Here is a 25326-nt window from a genome sequence, read left to right on the forward strand (position 1 = left end):
ACAGACTCAGAGAAACCACGCTTTGATAGAATTAGGCGTTCAATCTTCAAGCAGTCAGACGCAGAGAAATTAGATTTGGATGCTTGAAAGGACCTTGTATTAGGTCCTGCCTCATTGGTAGTGTCCATGGTGGGACAGATGACATGTCCACTACGTCTGCATACCAGGTCCTGCGTGGCCACGCAGGCGCTATCAGAATCACGGAAACCCTCTCCTGCTTGATTCTGGCAACCAGACGAGGGAGGAGAGGAAATTGTGGAAAAACATAGGCCAGATTGAAGGACCAAGGCGCTGCTAGAGCATCTATCAGCACCGCCTGAGGATCCCGGGACCTGGACCCGTAAAGAAGAAGTTTGGTGTTCTGACGGGACGCCATCAGATCCAATTCTGGAGTGCCCCATAGCTAAGTCAGCTGGGCAAATACCTCCGGGTGAAGTTCCCACTCCCCCGGGTGAAAAGTCTGACGACTTAGAAAATCCGCCTCCCAGTTATCTACTCCTGGGATGTGAATTGCTGAGAGATGGCAGGAGTGATCCTCCGCCCACCTGATTATTTTGGTTACTTCCGTCATTGCTAGGGAACTCCTTGTTCCCCTTGATTGACGTAAGCTACAGTCGTGATGTTGTCCGACTGAAATCTGATGAATTTGGCCGCGGCTAGCTGAGGCCATGCCTGAAGCGCGTTTAATATCGCCCTCAGTTCCAGAATGTTTATCGGGAGAAGAGCTTCTTCCCGAGACCATAAGCCCTGAGCTTTCAGGGAGTCCCAGACAGCACCCCAGCACAACAGACTGGCGTCGGTCGTTAGGATGATCCACTCTGTTCTGCGGAAACACATTCCCTGAGACAGGTGATCCTGAGACAACCACCAGAGAAGAGAATCTCTGGTCCCCTGGTCCAGCTGTATTTGAGGAGACAAATCTGCATAATCCCCATTCCACTGTTTGAGCATGCATAGTTGCAGTGGTCTGAGGTGTATCCGTGCAAAAGGGACTATGTCCATTGCCGCTACCATTAATCCGATTGTCTCCATGCACTGAGCTACAGATGGCCGAGGAATGGAATGAAGGGCTCGGCAAGTAGTTAACAGTTGTAACTTTCTGACCTCCGTCAGAAATATTTTCCTTTCTACCGAGTCTATCAGAGTTCCTAGGAAGGAAACTCTTGTGAGGGGGGGGGAGAGAGAACTCTTTTTGATGTTCACCTTCCACCCGTGAGACCTCAGAAAGGCCAATACAATTTCCGTGCGAGACTTGGCTCTTTGGAAAGTCAACGCCTGAATTAAGATGTCGTCTAGATAAGGCACCACTGCTATGCCCAGCGGTCTTAGAACCGCCAGGAGGGACCCTAGCACCTTTGTGAAAATTCTGGGAGCAGTGGCCAACCCGAAAGGAAGAGCCACAAACTGGTAATGCTTGTCCAGAAAGGCAAACCTGAGAAACTGGTGATCTTTGTGGATAGGAATGTGCAGATACGCATCCTTTAGATACACGGTAGTCATATATTGACCCTCCTGGATCATTGGTAAGATTGTCCGAATGGTCTCCATCTTGAATGATGGGACTCTGTGGTTCCCAAGAAAGAAGGAACTTTCAGACCAATCCTGGATCTCAAAATTCTAAACAAATTCCTCAAACAGGTTTGAGTAAAAACCCAGCCCTTGTTCCGCAATTGGAACCGGGTGGATCACTCCCATTGTATGTAGGTCTTCTACACAGCGTAAGAACGCCTCTTTCTTTGTCTGGTCTTTAGACAGACGAGAAATGTGGAACCTTCCCCTTGGAGGGGAGTCCTTAATCTAGAAGATATCCCTGGGATACAATCTCTAAGGCCCAGGGATCGAGAACATCTCTTGCCCAGGCCTGAGCGGAGAGAGAGTCTGCCCCCTACTAGATCCAGTCCCGGATCTGTGGCTACCCCTTCATGCTGTCTTATAGGCAGCTGCAGGCTTCTTGGCCTGTTTACCCTTGTTCCAGCCCTGGTAAGGTTTCCAGGCTGACCTGGGTTTTGAAGCGTTACCCTCTTGCTTTGCAGCAGGGGAGGGTGAAGCGAGACCGCTCCTGAAATTCCGAAAGGAACGAAAAAATTTTGTTTGTTCTTTATCTTAAAGGACTTGTCCTGAGGGAGAGCATGGCCTTTTCCCCCAGTGATTTCTGAAATCTCTTTCAATTCAGGCCCGAAGTGGGTCTTTCCTTTGAAAGGGATGTTCAAGAGTTTGGATTTTGGCGACACATCGGCCGACCAGGACTTTAGCCATAGCGCCCTGCACGCTAAAATGTCGAAACCTGAATTCTTTGCCGCTAACTTAGCTAGTTGCAACGCGGCATCTGTGATAAAAGAATTAGCCAGCTTAAGAGCCTTAATTCTGTCCATAATGTCCTCATATGAGGTCTCCGTCTGGAGCGCATCTTCCAGCGCCTCGAACCAGAAAGCAGCTGCAGTAGTTACAGGAACAATGCACGCAATAGGTTGGAGAAGAAAACCTTGAACAAAAATTTTCTTAAGTAAACCCTCTAATTTTTTGTCCATAGGGTCTTTGAAAGCACAACTGTCTTCAATTGGTATAACTGTCTTCAATTGGTATGTTTGTGCGTTTAGCAAGTGAAGAAATAGCCCCCTCCACCTTAGGGACCGTCTGCCACGAGTCCCGCATGGGATCAGATATGGGGAACATTTTCTTAAAAACAGGAGGGGGAATGAAGGGAATACCTGGTCTATCCCACTCCCTAGTAACTATATCCGCAATCCTCTTAGGGACTGGGGACACATCAGTGTAAACAGGAACTTCCAGGTACTTGTCCATTTTACACAATTTCTCTGGAACCACCATAGGGTCGCAGTCATCCGGAGTAACTAATACCTCCCTGAGCAATAAGCGGAGGTGTTCTAGTTTAAATTTAAAAGCCAATATATCTGAATCTGTCTGAGGAGAAACCTTTCCTGAATAGGAAATTTCTCCCTCAGACAGCACATCCCTCACCCCAACTTCAGAGCGTTGTGAGAGTATATCGGATACGGCTACTAAAGCGTCAGAATGCTCATTATCTGTTCTTAAAACAGAGCTATCACGCTTTGCAGGTAACACGGGCAGTTTAGATAAGAACACTGAGAGGGTATTATTCATAACTGCCGCCAAATCTTGCAAGGTAAAAGAGTTAGATGCGCTAGAGGTGCTAGACGTCGTTTGAGCGGGCGTAACTGGTTGTGACACTTGGGGAGAGGTTGATGGGCTAACCTCGTTACCTTCTGTCTTAGAATCATCTTGGGCCACATTTTTAAGTGTAACAATATGTTCTTTAAAGTGTATAGACATATCAGTACAAGTGGGACACATTCTGAGAAGGGGTTCCACCATGGCTTCTAAACACATTAAACAAGGATTTTCCTTGGTGTCACACATGTTTAACAGACTAGTAGTAAGACTAACAGGCTTAGAAATCACTTTAAACAAGTAAAGTTTTGCAAAACAGTGAAAAAAATGCAGCAAACTTTTCGAACTTTTTACAGCATGTACCTAAAGCATTAGTAAGATTGCACCACTAGCAATAAAACGATTAACCCCTTAATGCCCAAACCGGATCGACAGTAAGCCAAAAAATAAATGGTTAAAAAACGTTCAGCACCTTGCCACAGCTCTGCTGTGGCCCTTCCTGCCCTTAGGAACCAGATTTGTGGGGGAAAAGCTTCTTATAGGCCCTCAAACTGCAGCAGGACCCTCCATGTGAAACAGCCTTAACTTCTATTCAAATATAACTGCACATCTGAGGCGTGAAATTAGGCCCCCCCCCACCTCACTACAGAGCTTGTGAGGCCTAAAGAAACACTCCAAAGTGTTTTAATATTAGCCATGTGGGTAACAACCCCTAAAAGAAACCCAAAGGAAGCTTCAAAGTGTCTCCAAAAACATAATTTATGCTTACCTGATAAATGTATTTCTCTTGTGGTGTATCTAGTCCACGGATCATCCATTACTTGTGGGATATTCTCCTTCCCAACAGGAAGCTGCAAGAGGATCACCCACAGCAGAGCTATCTATATAGCTCCTGCCCTAACTGCCACTACCAGTCATTCGACCGAAGACAAGCAAGAGAAACTATAGGGTGCAGTGGTGACACTAGTTTAAAAATAAAAAACACCTGCCTTAAAATGACAGGGCGGGCCGTGGACTGGATACACCACAAGAGAAATAAATTTATCAGGTAAGAATAAATTATGTTTTCTCTTGTAAGGTGTATCCAGTCCACGGATTCATCCATTACTTGTGGGATACCAATACCAAAGCTATAGGACACGGATGAAGGGAGGGACAAGGCAGGCGCTTAAACGGAAGGCACCACTGCCTGCAAGACCTTTCTCCCAAAAATAGTCTCCGAAGACGCATAAGTATCAAATTAATAGAACTTTGAAAAAGTATGAAGCGAAGACCAAGTCGCCGCCTTACTAATCTGTTCAACAGAAGCCTCATTTTTAAAAGCCCATGTGGAAGCTACCGCTCTAGTAGAATGAGCTGTAATCCTTTCAGGAGGCTGTTGGCCAGCAGTCTCATAAGCTAAGCGTATTATACTCCTTAGCCAAAAAGAGAGGTTGCCGAAGCCTTTTGGCCTCTCCTCTGTCCAGAGTAGACAACAATGCAGATGTTTGACGAAAATCTTTAGTAGCTTGTAAATAAAACTTTAAAGCACGAACCACGTCAAGATTGTGTAAAAAAAGACGCCCCTTCTTTGAAGAAGGATTAGGACACAGTGACGGTACAACAATCTCCTGATTGATATTTTTATTAGATACCACCTTAGGTAAAAAAACAGGTTTGGTACCCTTGAAGAACCTTAAGAACTAAATTTAAACTCCAAGGCGGGGCAACAGGTTTAAACACAGGCTTGATTCTGACTAAAGCCTGATAAAACGCCTGCACGTCGGGAACCTCAGCTAGACGTTTGTGCAAAAGAATAGAGCAGAAATCTGTCCTTTTAAGGAACTAGCCGACAAACCCTTCTCCAATCCTTCTTGGAGAAAAGATAATATCCTAGGAATCCTGACCTTACTCCATGAGTAACCCTTGTATTCACACCAATGAAGATATTTACACCATATCTTATGATAGATTTTCCTGGTGACATGCTTTCGCGCCTGTATTAAAAAAGGTATCAATGACCGACTGAGAAACCACGCTTTGATAAAATCAAGCGTTCAATCTCCAAGCAGTCATCCGCAGAGAAATTAGATTTGGATGGTTGAAAGGACCCTGAAGTAGAAGGTCCTGCCTCAGAAGCAGAGTCCATGGTGGAAAGGATGACATGTCCACCAGATCTGCATACCAAGTCCTGCGTGGCCACGCAGGTGCTATCAAAATTACCGATGCTCTCTCCTGTTTGATCTTGGCAATCAGACGAGGGAGCAGAGGAAACCGTGGAAACACATAAGCCAGGTTGAAGGACCAAGGCGCTGCTAGAGCATCTATCAGCGCTGCCTTTGGATCCCTGGACCTGGATCCGTAACAAGGAAGCTTGGCGTTCTGGCGAGACGCCATGAGATCCAGTTCTGGTTTTCCCCAACATTGAATAAACTGTGCAAACCCCTCCGGATGGAGCTCCCACTCCCCCGGATGAAAAGTCTGATGACTTAGAAAATCTGCCTCCCAGTTCTCTACTCCTGGGATATGGATAGCTGATAGGTGGCAAGAGTGAACCTCTGCCCATTGAATTATCTTTGAAACCTCCAACATCGCTAGGGAACTCCTTGTTCCCCCTTGATGGTTGATGTAAGCTACAGTCGTGATGTTGTCCGGCTGAAATCTGATGATCCTCACTGCCGCTAGCTGAGGCCAAGCCTGAAGAGCATTGAATATCGCTCTTAGTTCCAGAATGTTTATTGGAAGGAGTGCCTCCTCATGAGTCCACGACCCCTGAGCCTTCAGAGAGTTCCAGACTGCACCCCAGCCCAGAAGGCTGGCATCTGTTACTATTGTCCAATCTGGCCTGCGGAAGGTCATACCTTTGGACAGATGGACCCAAGATAGCCACCAGAGAAGAGAATCCCTGGTCTCTTGATCCAGATTTAGTAGAGGGGACAAATCAGGTCTGAAGGTTCCCTCTTTCTTGGGAACCACAAAGATTTGAATAGAAGCCTTGCCCCTGTTCCTCCTTTGGAACTGGGTGGATCACTCCCATAACTAGGAGGAGGTCTTGAACACAATTTAAGAATGCCTCTTTATCTGGTCTGCAGATAATTGTGAGAGGTGAAATCTTCCTTTTGGGGAAGAAGCTTTGAAGTCCAGAAGATATCCCTGGGACACAATTTCCAACGCCCAGGGATCCTGGACATCTCTTGCCCAAGCCTGGGCGAAGAGAGAAAGTCTGCCCCCTACTAGATCCGTTACCGGATCGGGGGCTGATCTTTCATGCTGTCTTAGAGGCAGCAGCAGGCTTCTTGGCCTGCTAACCTTTGTTCCAGGCCTGGTTAGGTCTCCAGACCGGCTTGGACATGGGCAAAATTTCCCTCTTGTTTTGCATTAGAGGGAGTTGATGCCGCACTCGTCTTAAAGTTTCGAAAGGCACGAAAATTAGTTTGTTTGGTCCTTAATTTATTAGACCTATCCTGAGGAAGTGCATGACCTTTTCCTCCAGTAATATCAGAAATGATCTCCTTCAGTTCAGGCCCGAATAGGGTCTGCCCCTTGAAGGGAATGTTGAGAAGCTTAGACTTTGAAGTAACGTCAGCTGACCAGGATTTAAGCCATAGCGCCCTACGTGCCTGAATAGCAAAACCGGAGTTCTTAGCCGTTAGTTTAGTTAAACGAACAACGGCATCAAACAAATGAATTGGCTAGCTTAAGCGCTTTAAGCTTGTCAAGTATATCATCCAATGGAGTTTCTACCTGTAAGGCCTCTTCCAGAGACTCAAACCAGAAGGCAGCAGCAGCAGTGACCGGGGCAATGCATGCAAGAGGCTGGAGGATAAAACCTTGTTGAATAAACATTTTCTTAAGGTAACCCTCTAACTTTTTATCCATTGGATCTAGGAAAGCACAACTGTCCTCGACGGGAATAGTTGTATGCTTAGCTAGGGTAGAAACTGCTCCCTCCACCTTAGGGACCGTTTGCCATAAGTCCCGTGTAGCGGCATCTATTGGAAACATTTTCTTAATAGGAGGGGAAGAGAACGGTACACCTGGTCTATCCCATTCCTTAGTAATAATTTCTGAAAACCTTTTAGGTATTGGAAAAACATCAGTGTAAACAGGCACTGCATAGTATTCATCCAATCTACACAATTTCTCTGGCACTATAATGGTGTCACAGTCATCCAGAGTAGCTAAAACCTCCCTGAGCAACACGCGGAGGTGTTCAAGCTTAAATTTAAATGTAGACATATCAGAATCAGGTTGAAGCATCTTCCCTAAGTCAGAAAAATCACCCACAGAAAGAAGCTCTCCTGCCTCAGCTTCTGCATATTTTTGAGGGGATATCAGACATAGCTACTAAAGCGTCAGAGTGCTCTGTATTTTCTCTAGTCCCAGAGCTGTCTCGCTTTCCTTGTAACCCTGGTAGTTTGGACAATACCGCTGTAAGGGTATGATCCATAACTGCCGCCATGTCTTAAAATAAACGCCATGGGCGCGCTAGATGTACTTGGCGCCACTTGAGCGGGAGTCCCTTGAGCGGGAGTCAAAGGTTCTGACACGTGGGGCGAGTTAGTCGGCATAACTTCCCCCTTGTGAATTTCCTCTGGTGATAAATCTTTTAAAGACAGAATAAAGTAAAATCAGTACATTTGGTACACATTCTAAGAGGGGGTTCCACAATGGCTTCTAAACATAATGAACAAGGAGTTTCCTTTATGTCAGACATGTTTAAACAGACTAGCAATGAGACCAGCAAGCTTGGAAAACACTTTGATAAATGTAAACAAGCAAAAAATAAAAACGGTACTGTGCCTTTAAGAGAAACAAATTGTCAGAAATTGAAAAACAGTGATAAAAAGCAGTAAATCTTACGAAATTTTTACAGTGTGTATAATAGACTAACAGAGCATTGCACCCACTTGCAAATGGATGATTAACCCCTTAGTGTCAAAACGGGATAAAAAAAAAAACGATAAACGTTTTTTTTAACAGTCACAACAAACTGCCACAGCTCTGCTGTGACCCTACCTGCCCATACAACGACTTTTGAAGGCACAAAAACCCTTTCTAGAGGTCCTAAGTGTTCAGGGGACTCCTTCAGGGAAGCTGGAAGTCTCAAGCTGCAAAAACTACTGCACGATTTAGGCCTGAAATTAGGCCCCTCCCAACCTGTACTCACATTGAGAGGGCCATAAAAAACTATCCCTAGGCAAAATCTAGCCAGCCATGTGGAAAAAATTGGGCCCCAATAAAGTTTTATCACCAATATGTAGAAAAAAAAACGTTTAAACACTTCCAAACGTTATCTTATTTTCAGTAATGTGAGAAAGTAAGAATATTACCTTTTACAGCAAGCATGATACTAGTCGTTATTAAATCACTAATCAGGCTTACCTTAAATAAATCCAGTATTAACAGCATTTTCTAGCATATTCATTTCTCTAGAAAAATTTAAACTGCACATACCTCATAGCAGGAGACCCTGCACACCATTCCCCCAGCTGAAGTTACCTCTCTCTTCAGTGGTGTGAGAACAGCAATGGATCTTAGTTACAACCTGCTAAGATCATCAAAGACCACAGGCAGACTTCTACTTTCTGCCTGAGGCTAAAATAGTACAACTCCGGTACCATTTGAAAATAAACTTTTGATTGAAGATAAACTACATAAATTTACCACATCTCTCTAGCTACTTCCTATCTTGTCAAGAGCTGCAAGAGAATGATTGGTAGTGGCAGTCAGGGGAGGAGCTATATAGACAGCTCTTCTGTGGGTGATCCTCTTGCAGCTTCCTGTTGGGAAGGAGAATATCCAACAAGTAATGGATGATCCGTGGACTGGATACACCTTACAAGAGAAAAACTATATTTTCAATAAAAACCGTTTGCCTTGAAAGTAGTGTCAACCAGCATAAACTAGCCCTGTTATGTAAGCTTGAAATTCCATACTTAGTCTCTGAATACAGCTTACCCTTCCCTCATGGGGATATTATCAGTCTTCTCTAGCATTATCACAGTCTTGTCTAGAAATAAATGACTGAACATACCTAATTGCAGCCTAACCTGCAAACTGTTCCCCCCAACTGAAGTTTTCTTGTACTCCTCAGTCCTTTGTGGGAACAGCAGTGGATTTTAGTTACAACATGCTAAAATCATCTTCCTCCCAGCAGAAATCTTCATCTCCTTTCTGCTAGAGAGTAAATAGTACACACCGGTACCATTTAAAATAACAAAATCTTGCTTGTAGAAAATTAAAACTACATTTTTTTACCACATTCATTTTACACTTCCGATTGCTTAGAGCCGGCAAAGAGAATGACTGGGGGGTGGAGCTGGAGGAGGAGCTATATGGACAGCTCTGCTGTGTGCTCTCTTTGCCACTTCCTGTTGGGAAGGAGAATATCCCACAAGTAAAGGATGAATCCGTGAACTCGATACATCTTACAAGAGAAAACTACATTGATATGGAATCTAATGTTCCCAAGAAAGATACCTTTGTGTTTGGAACTAAGCAGCTCTTTTCCAAATTTACCTTCCAACCGAGGTAGCAGGAAGGAAGACAACATTGCTGTGAGGAATTTTGATTGTTGAAAAGGATGACGCCTGGACCAGGATGTCGTCCAAATAATGCGCCACTGCAATGCCCCGAAACAGAAGCACCACCAACAGCAAACCCAAAACCTTTGAAAAAATTCTGTGAGCTGTAGTAAGACCGAATGAGTTTTACACAAATTGAAGGGGACTAGAAAGGCAAACCTTTTAAACTTTTAATAATCCTTGTGAATAGGAATATGTAGTTACGCGTCCTCTAATTCCACTGTTCTCATGAATTAACCCTCTTAAGCCCAATGAAAAATGGAAGAAATAGTTTCCATCTTGATTAGACTCATGAATGTTAGTATGAAAGTTCCCTCTGGAACCCCGAACAAAACTGAATAGAAACCCAGATCTCGTTCCCGCTTTGGAACAGAAACTATCACTCCCAGGTCGGAGAAGTTCCATACAAGTGTAAGAACGCCTCTCCTTCTGTCTAGTCTGCAGAAGACCTTGAAGGAAGAACCTACCCCTAGGAGGAAAGATCTTAAAATCCAGATTGTATCTCGAAACCAAGCTGAACGAAGGAAAGACTGCCCCCCCCACAAGATCCAGTCCCAGGTCAGAGGCAGGCTCTTCTTGCTGCCTTTGATTCAACAGGCTTTTTGAATTGCATTCCCCTATTCCAAGAATAATTGAGTCCCCAAGAAGGCTTAAACTGCTCCCACTTGGAAGAGGGAGTGGAGGATTTTCCTAGAAAATTTGAAAGGAAATAAAATTACTCTGTCCAATTTATTTCTCTTACGTTGATGGAGGGAATAGTCCCTTACCTCCTGTAATAGAGTTATCTCTGTCAAACTAAGTCCAAACAAGGACTTTCCCTTGTAAGGGATTACCAAAAGTTTAGACTGAGACATCCGCAGACCAAGATCTTAACCATAACGCTCTGCGGGCCATTATAGGAAGCCTGAAGAGAAGAAGTTGGATTACTTCAAGGCCCTTATCCAGTCCTGGATTATTAAAAGGGGTGTGTCTATCCGATAGGAACAAACAAACAAACCATTTTTTATGCCACCACACTAAAGATGTTAACACTGCAGGTAGGCATTGTAAACTCTGGTGTACATACATACTTTTACCTCCAAGGGAACCGTCAGCCAAGACTCCTCAAGAGTCTGACACAGAGAGCATCAATTAAAGTTAGGAGAAATAGGGGTACCCATTTGTAGCCCTTTCTAGAGCCCAAAAAATTATGTACGCCATGGAGGGCACATCAAAATACTTGTTTAGTTTTCCTCTACTGAATAGGAATGACTACACCAGTAATGTCTGAGTCATTCAGGAAAGTTAGAACCTCCTCAGGAAACAAATGGAGGTGCTCAACTTAAACTGAAAGAAACAACTTCAGTATTAGATAATGGAATTACCCAGACAGAATCTGACAATTTCCCCTTATATACCACAGAAGTATCTTCCTCTTCAGCTCAGGGAAGAAACATTTGGAATAGTTACAACTGTATATGATTAAATACATTTCATAAGGCATTTTCCCTGTAGCATGGGAAAAGCAGACAATGCAACAGATATCACCATGACATTAAAGAAGCGATGTCTTGCACAGTAACTCCATAAGGCGTTTGCGAGGAATCGCAGGGCACTACATGTGTGTTGTAAAATGTTATGGACACTTGCTTAATCAATCTGACTCACATATGGAAGATATTAAATTAAGTCTTAACCTTTTGTTAGTAAAAATTAACAAACATTACTGTCTCTTTAAAATGTTAAAGTGCAACCTTTTTTACTTTAATGAGGACAGAAATGGCTGAATAAGTACATGAGGAACTTGAGAATCGTATAATCTCCTCTGACACCTCAGCTGGGTCAAGCTGAGGTGTAGACAATCTCACTACTCAAATCCTGACTCAGTGGCAGCGCTGTCCTAAAGCGCAAACACTCAGACATAAATTCCTCTGATCCTTCTGACAACCGGAAGAGTTAGGAAGTGCTGAGTGCCAAGCGGCAATCTTGACTAAGTTCCTCTGCTCCTTCCAATAACCGGAAGCACTAGGAAGTAGGTGCGCAACACCTCATGGGCGTTTCTTTAGGCATCTCCCGGTCGCATTTATTTTTTTTATTTTTTTAATAAAAGAATAAGTACAGCCACTGGGAGCAAAAGAATAGCCTGAACAGCTTCCGTTTAAAAACTGCTTAGTCCCTTTGTTACAGCTAAACAGAAAAAATAAACTCACACTGAGCTTGCCAAAAAGCTCATCGGAGTCTAAATAAGTAATTTCAGTAAGTGATTTCCCGGTCGCCATTGTTTAATTACAGCCACCGGGAGCAAAATAGACTGGACAGCTTCAGTTTAAATAGCTGTTCAGTCCGTTTGCTAACCCCCTCACATTGAGATCGCTCTCTGCCAACAGTTCAAGACTCAATATGTAATCTCAGTTATAATTAGATATGAGACCGCCGGGAGATAAGTAGGCCTGCGTCCTAACCTCCATGGTCTCCCCTAATACACTAGGAGAATCTGTGTAACCCTTTAACAAGAGCCCAAGTTCAATGAGGTCTGAATAAAAATAATAAAGTGCCCAATCTTTTTCTGAGATCCTTCTACCCCCAGGAAAAAAAAAAAAAAAAAGTCAGCACTCACCTCATCTTCTGCCTGGCAGCAAGTTAGTTCCCAGGTTTGAGAGGTCCTCTCCCTCCCTTGGACCTGTAAATAAACAAAAGTCCCGAGTAAAATCCCTCAGGTTTTCAGGGTAAGGGCAGCATCAGAATATGGGAGGCGCAGTGAGAATTATGTCCCACAAGTTTCCATTGCTCTAAAGCCACCACTGCTCTACTGAAGAGACTGATATGGACTACGGCTATACCCTAGGACAAAGCAGCACAATCTTGCACTACTTTAAAAATAAAACTCTTGATTGAAGAATCTCTTCTAACACCTCACTTTACCTCTTCCTATCACTAATGTAGGCAAAGAGAATGACTGGAGTGGGATGGAAGGGAGGAGCTATTTAACAGCTCTGCTGTGGTGCTCTTTGTCTCCTGCTGACCAGGAGGTGAATATCCCATTAGTAATTAAGATGATCTGTGAACTCATCGTGTCTTAAAAAAAGAAATTGATAACACAAGCGAATAAGAAGTGGTTTATATAAATAAATTTAAAAAAAAAAAAAAACTGCTCTATCGGAATCATGAAAGAAAACATTTGGGTTTCATATCCGTCAGAAAAAAGCAAAATGAGTGTAGATAAGGGGGAGGTAGAAAGGGGTAAACAAAACCTCAGATAAATTATTAACCCAAGCCTCCCCTGGGAGAACGTGGAACAAGTACAATTGTCGGATGCATTTTACAGCTAATCAATGGGTATTGCAATAATGAAACATTTTAAGCGTTGTGGAAATGTCCTTTAAAGGGATATTAAATACAGCAGAATTGCATAATACAAAGACATTGCAGCAGCACTAATACTGGTGAATCAGACAGTGTGCTTATAACTCATGTGACAGCCATTAGCCAATCACAGACTCCTACATATACACTGATCTCTTGCACATGCTCAGTAAGAGTCAGTGCATCAGTGTGCATATAAAAACATACTGCACACAATTTGATAATAGAAGTAAATTAGAAAGTCTAACTGCTGCTCTATCTGAATCATGACCGTTTAATGTTGAATGTCTCTAAAGGGAGCACATTTTTCTCCACTTTACCTGCCGGATGCATTTGATTTACAACTAGCTCCTTTACCTTTATATCAGCGATTTAAAATAGCTGCTTTTGGTTGTAGTATCCCTATCTATAATGAGTTTCTATACTATAGAGAGGTTGTGTAAACAGCCAGAGGAAATTACAACTTTATCTCTATTGTATATAGACAGATAAGTGAAGCATTAGAGTGAGGTTGACTGATCTCTGCAAACTTAGCCTATTTTGATAGGTTGTGGTTTCAAATTGCAAATCCAGCCATTTAATTTACAAAAATAAACTTCATATATCTTATACTCTGCAGCTGGTAGAACAAGTCACTGGGAACACAGTAGATTTGCATAATTAACAATAAAAAGAAAGCGAAACTTCAATGACAAATTAGTTAGGTCTATTTGCACTCACCTGAATCATGTGACAGCCATCAGCCAATCACAAATGAATATACGTATATTCTTGCACATGCTCAGTAGGAGCTGGTGACTCAAAGTGTAAATATAAAGAGACTGCACAATTTGTTAATGGACGTAAATATGATAGGTGCTTAAAATTGCTGCTCTGAATCCTGAGTTTAATTTTTAACTGTGTCCCTTTAATTGTTGCTATATACTGTATGCTACTTACCAGCTGAGCGGGGAGATTTGCACCTGGGCTTTTGCCCACCAGATGGTGTAGGCGGGACTGTCACACTCTCCTCCTTTGTCTCAGTGGGGGTGGACTGAGATGGTGCTTCCAGTGCCAGAGTAGGGGCTGTAGGTGTTTCTGCCCCTGGTGCATCAGTAGGCACTGATGGGGACCCCACTCTCTCTTCTGCAGGGGGATCCGTCTGCGGCTCCTCAGGGGCGGTAACGGAAGTAGGACTGACCACTAAGTCACCTTCTGTACCAGGGTCATCTGCAACAAATACCTCACTCAGCTGTTTAGCCAGAAGGTTCAGGGCAACTGTAAGGAAGAACAGGATTTAGGGCCTCATTCCTGCAGTTTCCCTCAGCCCTTTTACACAACACTTACCATGTGCAGGTGGTCTTAGAGGAGTGCGCGAGATGCCATGAGTGGGGGAACGTGGATCAGACATCAGTGGCAAATCCTGAACCTCTTCATCACATTGAGTCCTACGAGGTGTGTCCCCAACCTATGACAAATAGAGCACTGAGCAAAACAAATCTCCTGAGAGCAATAAAAAAAAATAAACCAAACATAACGGCTCTGCCTCAGTAGTGTTTAGTGTAGCAGCAGCAGCAAATAGATGAGCGCCGAGTCTGTATGACCCAACACCCAGCCCAGGAAGTGCCCAAAGGGGGGGGGGGGGGGGGGGGGAGAAATCCTCTTCAAGGTGTACAAACTTCTAATGGAAATAACCTGGTTCCCCTATTAAAAGGGACAGTATACACTAATTGTCATAACCGTGTAATAGACACTACTATAAAGACTAATATGCACAGATACTGATCTAAAAATCCAGCAGATTTAAATATGGTAAGATCAATCTGAGCATACAGCACAGAACCATAGCACACGGGGTGCAGCCCAGAGAAGACCGCCCCTGAAGTGGCCTGGAACCATAGCACACGGGGTGCAGCCCAGAGAAGACCGCCCCTGAAGTGGCCTGGAACCATAGCACACGGGGTGCAGCCCAGAGAAGACCGCCCCTGAAGTGGCCTGGAACCATAGCACACGGGGTGCAGCCCAGAGAAGACCGCCCCTGAAGTGGCCTGGAACCATAGCACACGGGGTGCAGCCCAGAGAAGACCGCCCCTGAAGTGGCCTGGAGCCATAGCACACGGGGTGCAGCCCAGAGAAGACCGCACCTGAAGTGGCCTGGAGCCATAGCACACGGGGTGCAGCCCAGAGAAGACCGCCTCTGAAGTGGCCTGGAGCCATAGCACACTGGGTGCAGCCCAGAGAAGACCACCCCTGAAGTGGCCTGGAGCCATAGCACACGGGGTGCAGCCCAGAGAAGACCACCCCTGAAGTGGCCTGGAGCCATAGCACACGGGGTGCAGCCCAGAGAAGACCACCCCTGAAGTGGCCTGGAGCCATAGCACACCAGGTGCAGCCCAGAGAAGACCACCCCTGAAGTGGCCTGGAGCCATAGCACACCAGGTGCAGCCCAGAGAAGACCACCCCTGAAGTGGCCTGGAACCATAGCACACCAGGTGTAGCCCAGAGAAGACCACCCCTGAAGTGGCCTGGAACCATAGCACACCAGGTGCAGCCCAGAGAAGACCACCCCTGAAGTGGCCTGGAACCATAGCACACCAGGTGTAGCCCAGAGAAGACCACCCCTGAAGTGGCCTGGAACCATAGCACACCAGGTGCAGCCCAAAGACGACAACACCTGAAGTGGCCTGGAGCCATAGCACACCAGGTGCAGCCCAGAGAAGACCACCCCTGAAGTGGCCTGGAGCCATAGCACACCAGGTGCAGCCCAGAGAAGACCACCCCTGAAGTGGACTGGAACCATAGCACACCAGGTGTAGCCCAGAGAAGACCACCCCTGAAGTGGCCTGGAACCATAGCACACCAGGTGCAGCCCAAAGACACCAACACCTGAAGTGGCCTGGAGCCATAGCACACCAGGTGCAGCCCAAAGACGACAACACCTGAAGTGGCTGGTCACTGCCCATCTCTCCCACAAGTCAGCAGAAGAGTTGCTGTTCTATTACCTCTCACCCAAAAATGCAACCCTTACTGCCTAGGTAACTCACCCATATCCCCCTGCGCCCTAATATAGGGCTTGACAAACACAGAAGCCACTAGCTCCTAGAATGTTACCCCTGGATATAAACTAATTGGTTATTCTCCATATACTGGGTCTCTCACACATGCTCAGTAGGAGCTGGTGCCCCAGCAAGTGCGCATATAACTATCATGTGACAGCCGTCAGTCAATCACAGACTTATACATATATTCTGATCTCTTGCCTCAGCAAGTGTGAATATAAAAATAAAATTGGATAATGAAGTAAATTGGAAAGGGGGGCCCATTAATTTATATAAACTCAGTGAAATTTAGAAACCAACAATTTAAGGCTAAATTATGGGACAAACAAGTTAAAACCCTTTGCAATATACTTTCATTAGATAAACCTTTAATATTACAATCTCATTTTAAAAAGTTAGTGTCTATTACATGCAGTTATATGACAATTAGTGTATACTGTATATTTATATCAGTATCTGTACATATTCTGTATAGTAGTGTCTATTACATGCAGTTATATGACAATTAGTGTATACTGTATATTTATATCAGTATCTGTACATATTCTGTATAGTAGTGTCTATTACATGCAGTTATATGACAATTAGTGTATACTGTATATTTATATCAGTATCTGTACATATTCTGTATAGTAGTGTCTGTTACATGCAGTTATATGACAATTAGTGTATACTGTATATTTATATCAGTATCTGTACATATTCTGTATAGTAGTGTCTATTACATGCAGCTATATGACAATTAGTGTATACTGTATATTTATATCAGTATCTGTACATATTCTGTATAGTAGTGTCTATTACATGCAGTTATATGACAATTAGTGTATACTGTATATTTATATCAGTAGCTGTACATATTCTGTATAGTAGTGTCTATTACATGCAGTTATATGACAATTAGTGTATACTGTATATATCAGTAACTGTACATATTCTGTATAGTAGTGTCTATTACATGCAGTTATATGTAATTAGTGTATACTGTATATTTATATCAGTATCTGTACATATTCTGTATAGTAGTGTCTATTACATGCAGTTATATGACAATTAGTGTATACTGTATATTTATATCAGTAACTGTACATATTCTGTATAGTAGTGTCTATTACATGCAGTTATATGTAATTAGTGTATACTGTATATTTATATCAGTATCTGTACATATTCTGTATAGTAGTGTCTATTACATGCAGTTATATGACAATTAGTGTATACTGTATATATCAGTAACTGTACATATTCTGTATAGTAGTGTCTATTACATGCAGTTATATGTAATTACTGTATACTGTATATTTATATCAGTATCTGTACATATTCTGTATAGTAGTGTCTATTACATGCAGTTATATGACAATTATTGTATACTGTATATTTATATCAGTATCTGTACATATTCTGTATAGTAGTGTATATTACATGCAGTTATATGACAATTAGTGTATACTGTATATTTATATCAGTATCTGTACATATTTTGTATAGTAGTGTCTGTTACATGCAGTTATATGACAATTAGTGTATACTGTATATTTATATCAGTATCTGTACATATTCTGTATAGTAGTGTCTATTACATGCAGTTATATGACAATTAGTGTATACTGTATATTTATATCAGTATCTGTACATATTCTGTATAGTATAGTCTATTACATGCAGTTATATGACAATTAGTGTATACTGTATATTGTATATGTATTGACCCTCCTGGATCATAGGTAGGATGGTACGAATATTTTCTATCTTGAACGACGGAACTTTGAGGAATTTGTTTAAGATCTTTAGATCCAAAATTGGTCTGAAGGTTCCCTCTTTTTGGGAACCACAAACAGATTTGAGTAAAATCCCTGTCCCTGCTTTGGAACTGGATGGATCACTCCCATAACTAGGAGGTCTTGTACACAATTTTGCAGATAATTGTGAAAGGTGAAATCTCCCTTTTGGGGGGGGGGTGGGAAAGCCTTGAAGTCCAGAAGATATCCCTGGGATATAATTTCCAACGCCCAGGGATCCTGGACATCTCTTGCCCACGCCTGGGCGAAAGTCTGCCCCCTACTAGATCCGTTACCGGATAGGGGGCCGTTCCTTCATGCTGTCTTAGAGGCAGCAGCCGGCTTTTTGGCCTGCTTACCTTTGTACCAGGTCTGGTTAGGTCTCCAGACCGTCTTGGATTGAGCAAAAGTTCCCTCTTGTTTTGCATTAGAGGAAGTTGATGCCGCACTTGCCTTGAAGTTTCGAAAGGCACGAAAATTAGACTGTTTGGCCCTTGATTTGGACCTATCCTGAGGAAGGGCATGACCTTTTCCTCCAGTGATATCAGCAATAATCTCCTTCAAACCAGGCCCGAATAGGGTCTGCCCCTTGAAGGGACTGTTAAGCAGCTTAGATTTTGAAGTCACGTCAGCTGACCATGATTTAAGCCATAGCGCTCTGCGCGCTTGAATAGCAAAACCAGAATTTTTAGCCGTTAGTTTAGTCAAATGAACAATGGCATCAGAAACAAAAGAACTGGCTAGCTTAAGTGCTCTAAGCTTGTCAAGTATGTCATCCAATGGAGTCTCTACCTGTAAAGCCTCTTCCAGAGACTCAAACCAGAATGCCGCAGCAGCAGTGACAGGAGCAATGCATGCAAGGGGCTGTAGGATAAAACCTTGTTGAATTAACATTTTCTTAAGGTAACCCTCTAACATTTTATCCATTGGATCTAAGAAAGCACAACTGTCCTCGACAGGGATAGTAGTACGCTTTGCTAGAGTAGAAACTGCTCCCTCCACCTTAGGAACTGTCTGCCATAAGTCCCGTGTGGTGGCGTCTATTGGAAACATTTTTCTAAAAATAGGAGGGGAAGTGAACGACACACCGGGTCTATCCCATTCCTTAGTAATAATTTCTGTAAACCTTTTAGGTATTTGGAAAAACCATCAGTGCACACCGGCACTGCAAAGCATTTATCCAGTCTACACAATTTCTCTGGCACTGCAATTGTATCACAGTCATTCAGAGCAGCTAAAACCTCTTTGAGCAACACGCGGAGGTGTTCAAGCTTAAATTTAAATGTAGAAATATCAGAATCAGATATCCTACCTGAGTCAGAAACATCACCCACAGACTGAAGCTCTCCTTCCTCAGCTTCTGCATATTGTGAAGCAGTATCAGACATAGCTCTTAAAGCGTCAGTATGCTCTGCATTTCGCCTAACCCCAGAGCTATCTCGTTACCTCTGAATTCAGGTAGTCTGGCTAATACCGCTGACAGTGTATTATCCATGACTGCCGCCATGTCTTGTAAAGTAATCGCTATGGGCGCCCTAGATGTACTTGGCACCATTTGAGCGGGAGTCAAAGGATCTGACACGTGGGGAGAGTTAGTCGGCATAACTTCCCCCTCGTCAGATTCCTCTGGTGATAAATTTTTTAAAGACAAAAAATGATCTTTGCTTAAAGTGAAATCAGTACATTTGGTACACATTCTAAGAGGGGGTTCCACCATGGCTTTTAAACATAATGAACAAGGAGTTTCCTCTATGTCAGACATGTTTGTACAGACTAGCAATGAGACTAGCAAGCTTGGAAAACACTTTAAATCAAGTTAACAAGCAAATATAAGAAACGGTGCTGTGCCTTTAAGAGAAACAAATTGTCAGAATTTGATAAACAGTGAAAAAAGGCAGTAAATCAAACAAAATTTTTACAGTGTGTATAATAAGCTAACAGAGCATTGCACCCACTTGCAAATGGATGATTAACCCCTTAGTTAAAAAAAAAATGGATCAAAAAAAAGATAGACTTTTTTAACAGCACACCAAACTGCCACAGCCTTGCTGTGGGCCTACCTTCCCCAACAAACGATTTTGGAAAGCCTAAGAGCCCTTTAGAGATGTCCTATAGCATTCAGGGGACTCCTGGAGGAAGCTGGATGTCTCAGTCTGTAAAAGTTACTGCGCAAAAAAGCGCTAAATTAGGCCCCTCCCACTCATAGTAACACAGTGGAAAGCCTCAGGAAACTGTTTCTGGGCAAATTTAAGCCAGCCATGTGGAAAAAAAAAAAAACTAGGCCCCAATAAAGTTTTATCACCAAGTATATATAAAAACGTTTAAACATGCCAGCAAACGTTTTATATTGTAAATCTATAAGAGTATTACCTCAGAAAGTAAGCACGATACCAGTCGTTATTAAATCACTGTATTCAGGCTTACCTTACATAATTTTGGTATCAGCAGCATTTTCTAGCATTCACATCTTCTAGAAAAATCTTAACTGCACATACCTCATAGCAGGATAACCTGCACGCCATTCCCACGCTGAAGTTACCAATCTCTTCAGTCATGTGTGAGAACAGCAATGGATCTTAGTTACAACCTGCTAAGATCATAGAAATCACAGGCAGATTCTTCTATTTTTCTGCCTGGAACAAAATAGTACAACTCCGGTACCATTTAAAAATAATAAACTTTTGATTGAAGCAAAATAGCTACATTTCACCACTTTCTCTCTTACTACCTCACCGCTTGTTGAGTTGCAAGAGAATGACTGGATATGGCAGTTAGGGGAGGAGCTATATAGACAGCTCTGCTGTGGGTGATCCTCTTGCAACTTCCTGTTGGGAAGGAGAATATCCCACAAGTAATGGATGATCCGTGGACTGGATACACCTTGCAAGAGAAATATCTTCCTTTTTTACATAGAGATACTCAGGTGATATTTTCCTGTCAGCTTTTTACAGTTATACTGCATCAGTTTCAAGTGATTTAGTATATGAGTATTAAGTCCCTTTAAGGAATTTGCTAGATTTTATTTTTATACTAGGTTTCTTTAAATGAAAAGGATAAATAAATAAGAGCCCCAGCAAACAGAGATGGTAGCTCTCGCCCCACTTACCTCAATGGGTGTCCTCGGGATTCCAGCTGTGGGGGAACGGGGATCTTTCACATTAGACAGATGACGATTGCGCAGAGGACGTGCTGGGGTGACCTGCTCCCTGGATTCTGCTGACCCCATGGCTGGGACAAAACACAATCTAATAGGTAATATGTCGTCTCGCTGAAGATTTTTATAATAAAAAAAAAAAAAAAAGGAGTCAGTGAAGCATGGCCTTCCAGCAAGCCCAGACTACCTGTTAGCTTGTCTAGCCAGTCCCTGAAGCACCGTTAAACAGCTGGCACACGGAGCACCCTCTCCAAACATTCCTTTGCCATACTACCCTCCTCAATTAAAACACCTACACCCTTAAAGGGACAGTCTACACCAGAATTTTTATTGTTTTAAAAGATAGATAATCCCTTTATTACCCATTCCCCAGTTTTGCATAACTAACACAGTTATATTAATATACTTTTAACCTCTGTGATTATCTTGTATCTAAGCCTCTGCAAACTGCCCCTTTATTTCAGTTCTTTTGACAGACTTGCAGTCTAGCCAATCAGTGCCTGCTCCCAGATAACTTCTCGTGCACGAGCACAGTGTTATCTATATGAAACACGTGAACTAACACCCTCTAGTGGTGAAAAACTGTTAAAATACAATCTGAAAGAGGTGGGCTTCAAGGTCTAAGAAATTAGCATATGAACCTCCTAGGTTAAGCTTTCAACTAAGAATACCAAGAGAACAAAGCAAAATTGGTGATAAAAGTAAATTGGAAAATTGTTTAAAATTACATGCTCTGAATCATGAGTTTATTTTGGCCTAGACTGTCCCTTTAACCTGGATCTCCTCTCCAAATTATGCACAACAGACCCCACAGCAGCCTCTCCTGAACGCACGCGCGCCTACACAAGCAAGCACGACAAGGAAGTTGGTTTCTTATTCATGGAAGTTGGTTTCTTATTCATTTTTTGTCAGGCTGCTTTAAAATTGACTTTAAAATAAAAATATAGGTTTTATTTAAATAATAATATGATTTATATAATGCAGGTACAGAGGTGGAATCCCTTTATACAACAATTGAATATACAAACTAGAAAAAAGGGCCTACGTTGGCACCAATACTAATATTACTATTTTGAATTGAATAAGTAACTGATATTTTCAAAGGGTTAATAACCATTGGGCCACTGATTTCACTATGAATATATACAGGGTAGCTCCCCCTCCATGCCATGCAATTGTTTTTAGCCTGGCCCAATTGTGTTTTGGGTGCAGAAATTGATGCCAACACTGGCACGCGCGCGCGCGCACAAGCTGAGGCGCGCGCGCACAAGCTGAGGCGCGCGCGCGCACAAGCTGAGGCGCGCGCGCGCACAAGCTGAGGCGCGCGCGCGCACAAGCTGAGGCGCGCGCGCGCACAAGCTGAGGCGCGCGCGCGCACAAGCTGAGGCGCGCGCGCGCACAAGCTGAGGCGCGCGCGCGCACAAGCTGAGGCGCGCGCGCGCACAAGCTGAGGCGCGCGCGCGCACAAGCTGAGGCGCGCGCGCGCACAAGCTGAGGCGCGCGCGCGCACAAGCTGAGGCGCGCGCGCACAAGCTAAGGCGCGCGCGCGCACAAGCTAAGGCGCGCGCGCGCACAAGCTGAGACACACACACACGCAAGCTGAGACACACACACGCAAGCTGAGACACACACACACGCAAGCTGAGACACACACACACGCAAGCTGAGACACACACACACGCAAGCTGAGACACACACGCTGAGACACACACACACACACGCTGAGACACACACACACACACAAGCTGAGACACACACGCACAAGCTGAGACACACACACACACAAGCTGAGACACACACACGCACAAGCTGAGACACACACACGCACAAGCTGAGACACACACACGCACAAGCTGAGACACACACACGCACAAGCTGAGACACACACACACACAAGCTGAGACACACACACACACAAGCTGAGACACACACACACACAAGCTGAGACACACACACGCACAAGCTGAGACACACACACAAGCTGAGACACACACACACACAAGCTGAGACACACACACACGCAAGCTGAGACACACACACACGCAAGCTGAGACACACACACGCAAACTGAGACACACACACGCAAACTGAGACACACACACACAAGCTGAGACACACACACACACAAGCTGAGACACACACACACACAAGCTGAGACACACACACACACAAGCTGAGACACACACACACACAAGCTGAGACACACACACACACAAGCTGAGACACACACACACACAAGCTGAGACACACACACGCACAAACTGAGACACACACACGCACAAGCTGAGACACACACACACACAAGCTGAGACACACACACAAGCTGAGACACACACACACACAAGCTGAGACACACACACACACAAGCTGAGACACACACACACACAAGCTGAGACACACACACACACAAGCTGAGACACACACACACACAAGCTGAGACACACACACACACACAAGCTGAGACACACACACACACAAGCTGAGACACACACACACACAAGCTGAGACACACACACACACAAGCTGAGACACACACACGCACAAGCTGAGACACACACACACACACAAGCTGAGACACACACACACACAAGCTGAGACACACACACACACAAGCTGAGACACAGACACACACAAGCTGAGACACACACACACACAAGCTGAGACACACACACAAGCTGAGACACACACACACACAAGCTGAGACACACACACACACAAGCTGAGACACACACACACACAAGCTGAGACACACACACACACACAAGCTGAGACACACACACACACAAGCTGAGACACACACACGCACAAGCTGAGACACACACACACACAAGCTGAGACACACACACGCACAAGCTGAGACACACACACACACACAAGCTGAGACACACACACACACAAGCTGAGACACACACACACACAAGCTGAGACACAGACACACACAAGCTGAGACACACACACACACAAGCTGAGACACACACACACACACACACAAGCTGAGACACACACACACACAAGCTGAGACACACACACACACAAGCTGAGACACACACACACACAAGCTGAGACACACACACACACACACACAAGCTGAGACACACACACACACAAGCTGAGACACACACACACACAAGCTGAGACACACACACGCACAAGCTGAGACACACACACACACAAGCTGAGACACACACACGCACAAGCTGAGACACACACACACACACAAGCTGAGACACACACACACACAAGCTGAGACACACACACACACAAGCTGAGACACAGACACACACAAGCTGAGACACACACACACACAAGCTGAGACACACACACACACACACACACAAGCTGAGACACACACACACACAAGCTGAGACACACACACACACAAGCTGAGACACACACACACACAAGCTGAGACACACACACAAGCTGAGACACACACACACACAAGCTGAGACACACACACACACAAGCTGAGACACACACACACGCACAAGCTGAGACACACACGCACAAGCTGAGACACACAACATTAAGCTCCGCACAAGCTGAGACACACAACATTAAGCTCCTCACCAGCCACAACTCCTCTCCCCATACGACTCACCTCAAGCCGTTGTCCCTCAGCTAGGTCTCTCCCGCGCTTACGTTCACGCGCACCTGCCCCAAACTGTTTGTGTAAAGTACAGAGATCACTACTGAGCGACTACCTACAAGTCAATATTCAAACTTCCCGCGATATCCAATCACTCATCAAGCACGTACTGATTGGCTACACTGTTTCTATCACCACCAATGAAACGTCGTATATTCCTGTCACTCAACCTACTCAATACATCTCTTTCGTTCATTACTCTGTGCCAACGCCCCTATATATGATTGGTTAAATCTACAACGTACATCTCGGGTCCTACCCACCTACACATCGGATTGGCTGCTCTTCCTCATTGGTGCTATAATTTGTCAGTCAAAAAACTGCCGTATTCTGACTGTTCTCCTGTACTCCTGCTTATATAAGTGTGTGACCTGACCACTGACTTGTCACCTCACAAACTGTGTCACTATATATATATATAAGTGTGTGACCTGACCACTGACTGTCACCTCACAAACTGTGTCACTATATATATATCTGTGTGTGTGACCTGACCACTGACTTGTCACCTCACAAACTGTGTCACTATATATATATCTGTGTGTGTGACCACTGACTGTCACCTCACACACTGTGTCACTATATATATATGTGTGTGACCACTGACTGTCACCTCACACACTGTCACTATATATATATATATATA

General features: G+C 44.0%; 1 protein-coding gene across 2 annotated transcripts in view; it reads right to left on the minus strand.

The window, feature by feature from the left end:
• The window catches only part of CDCA3 (cell division cycle associated 3), a 36390-nt gene extending 11629 nt beyond the window's left edge, over positions 1 to 24761 (minus strand). Inside the window, exons 1-4 of one of the 2 annotated variants that reach the window (XM_053691828.1) lie at positions 24633 to 24761; positions 20984 to 21145; positions 14385 to 14505; positions 13998 to 14315 (exon numbers count right to left, since the gene is read on the minus strand). In XM_053691828.1, coding sequence (XP_053547803.1) covers positions 13998 to 14315; positions 14385 to 14505; positions 20984 to 21103 — 559 coding nt within the window. In that variant the 5' untranslated portion in view covers positions 21104 to 21145; positions 24633 to 24761. The remainder of the gene's footprint in view (positions 1 to 13997; positions 14316 to 14384; positions 14506 to 20983; positions 21146 to 24632) is intronic. The other variant, XM_053691829.1, reaches the window with a different exon arrangement.
• Positions 24762 to 25326: the final 565 nt, after the last annotated feature.

The sequence above is a fragment of the Bombina bombina genome, chromosome 9, assembly GCF_027579735.1.
Source record: "Bombina bombina isolate aBomBom1 chromosome 9, aBomBom1.pri, whole genome shotgun sequence".
Lineage (NCBI taxonomy): Eukaryota > Metazoa > Chordata > Amphibia > Anura > Bombinatoridae > Bombina > Bombina bombina.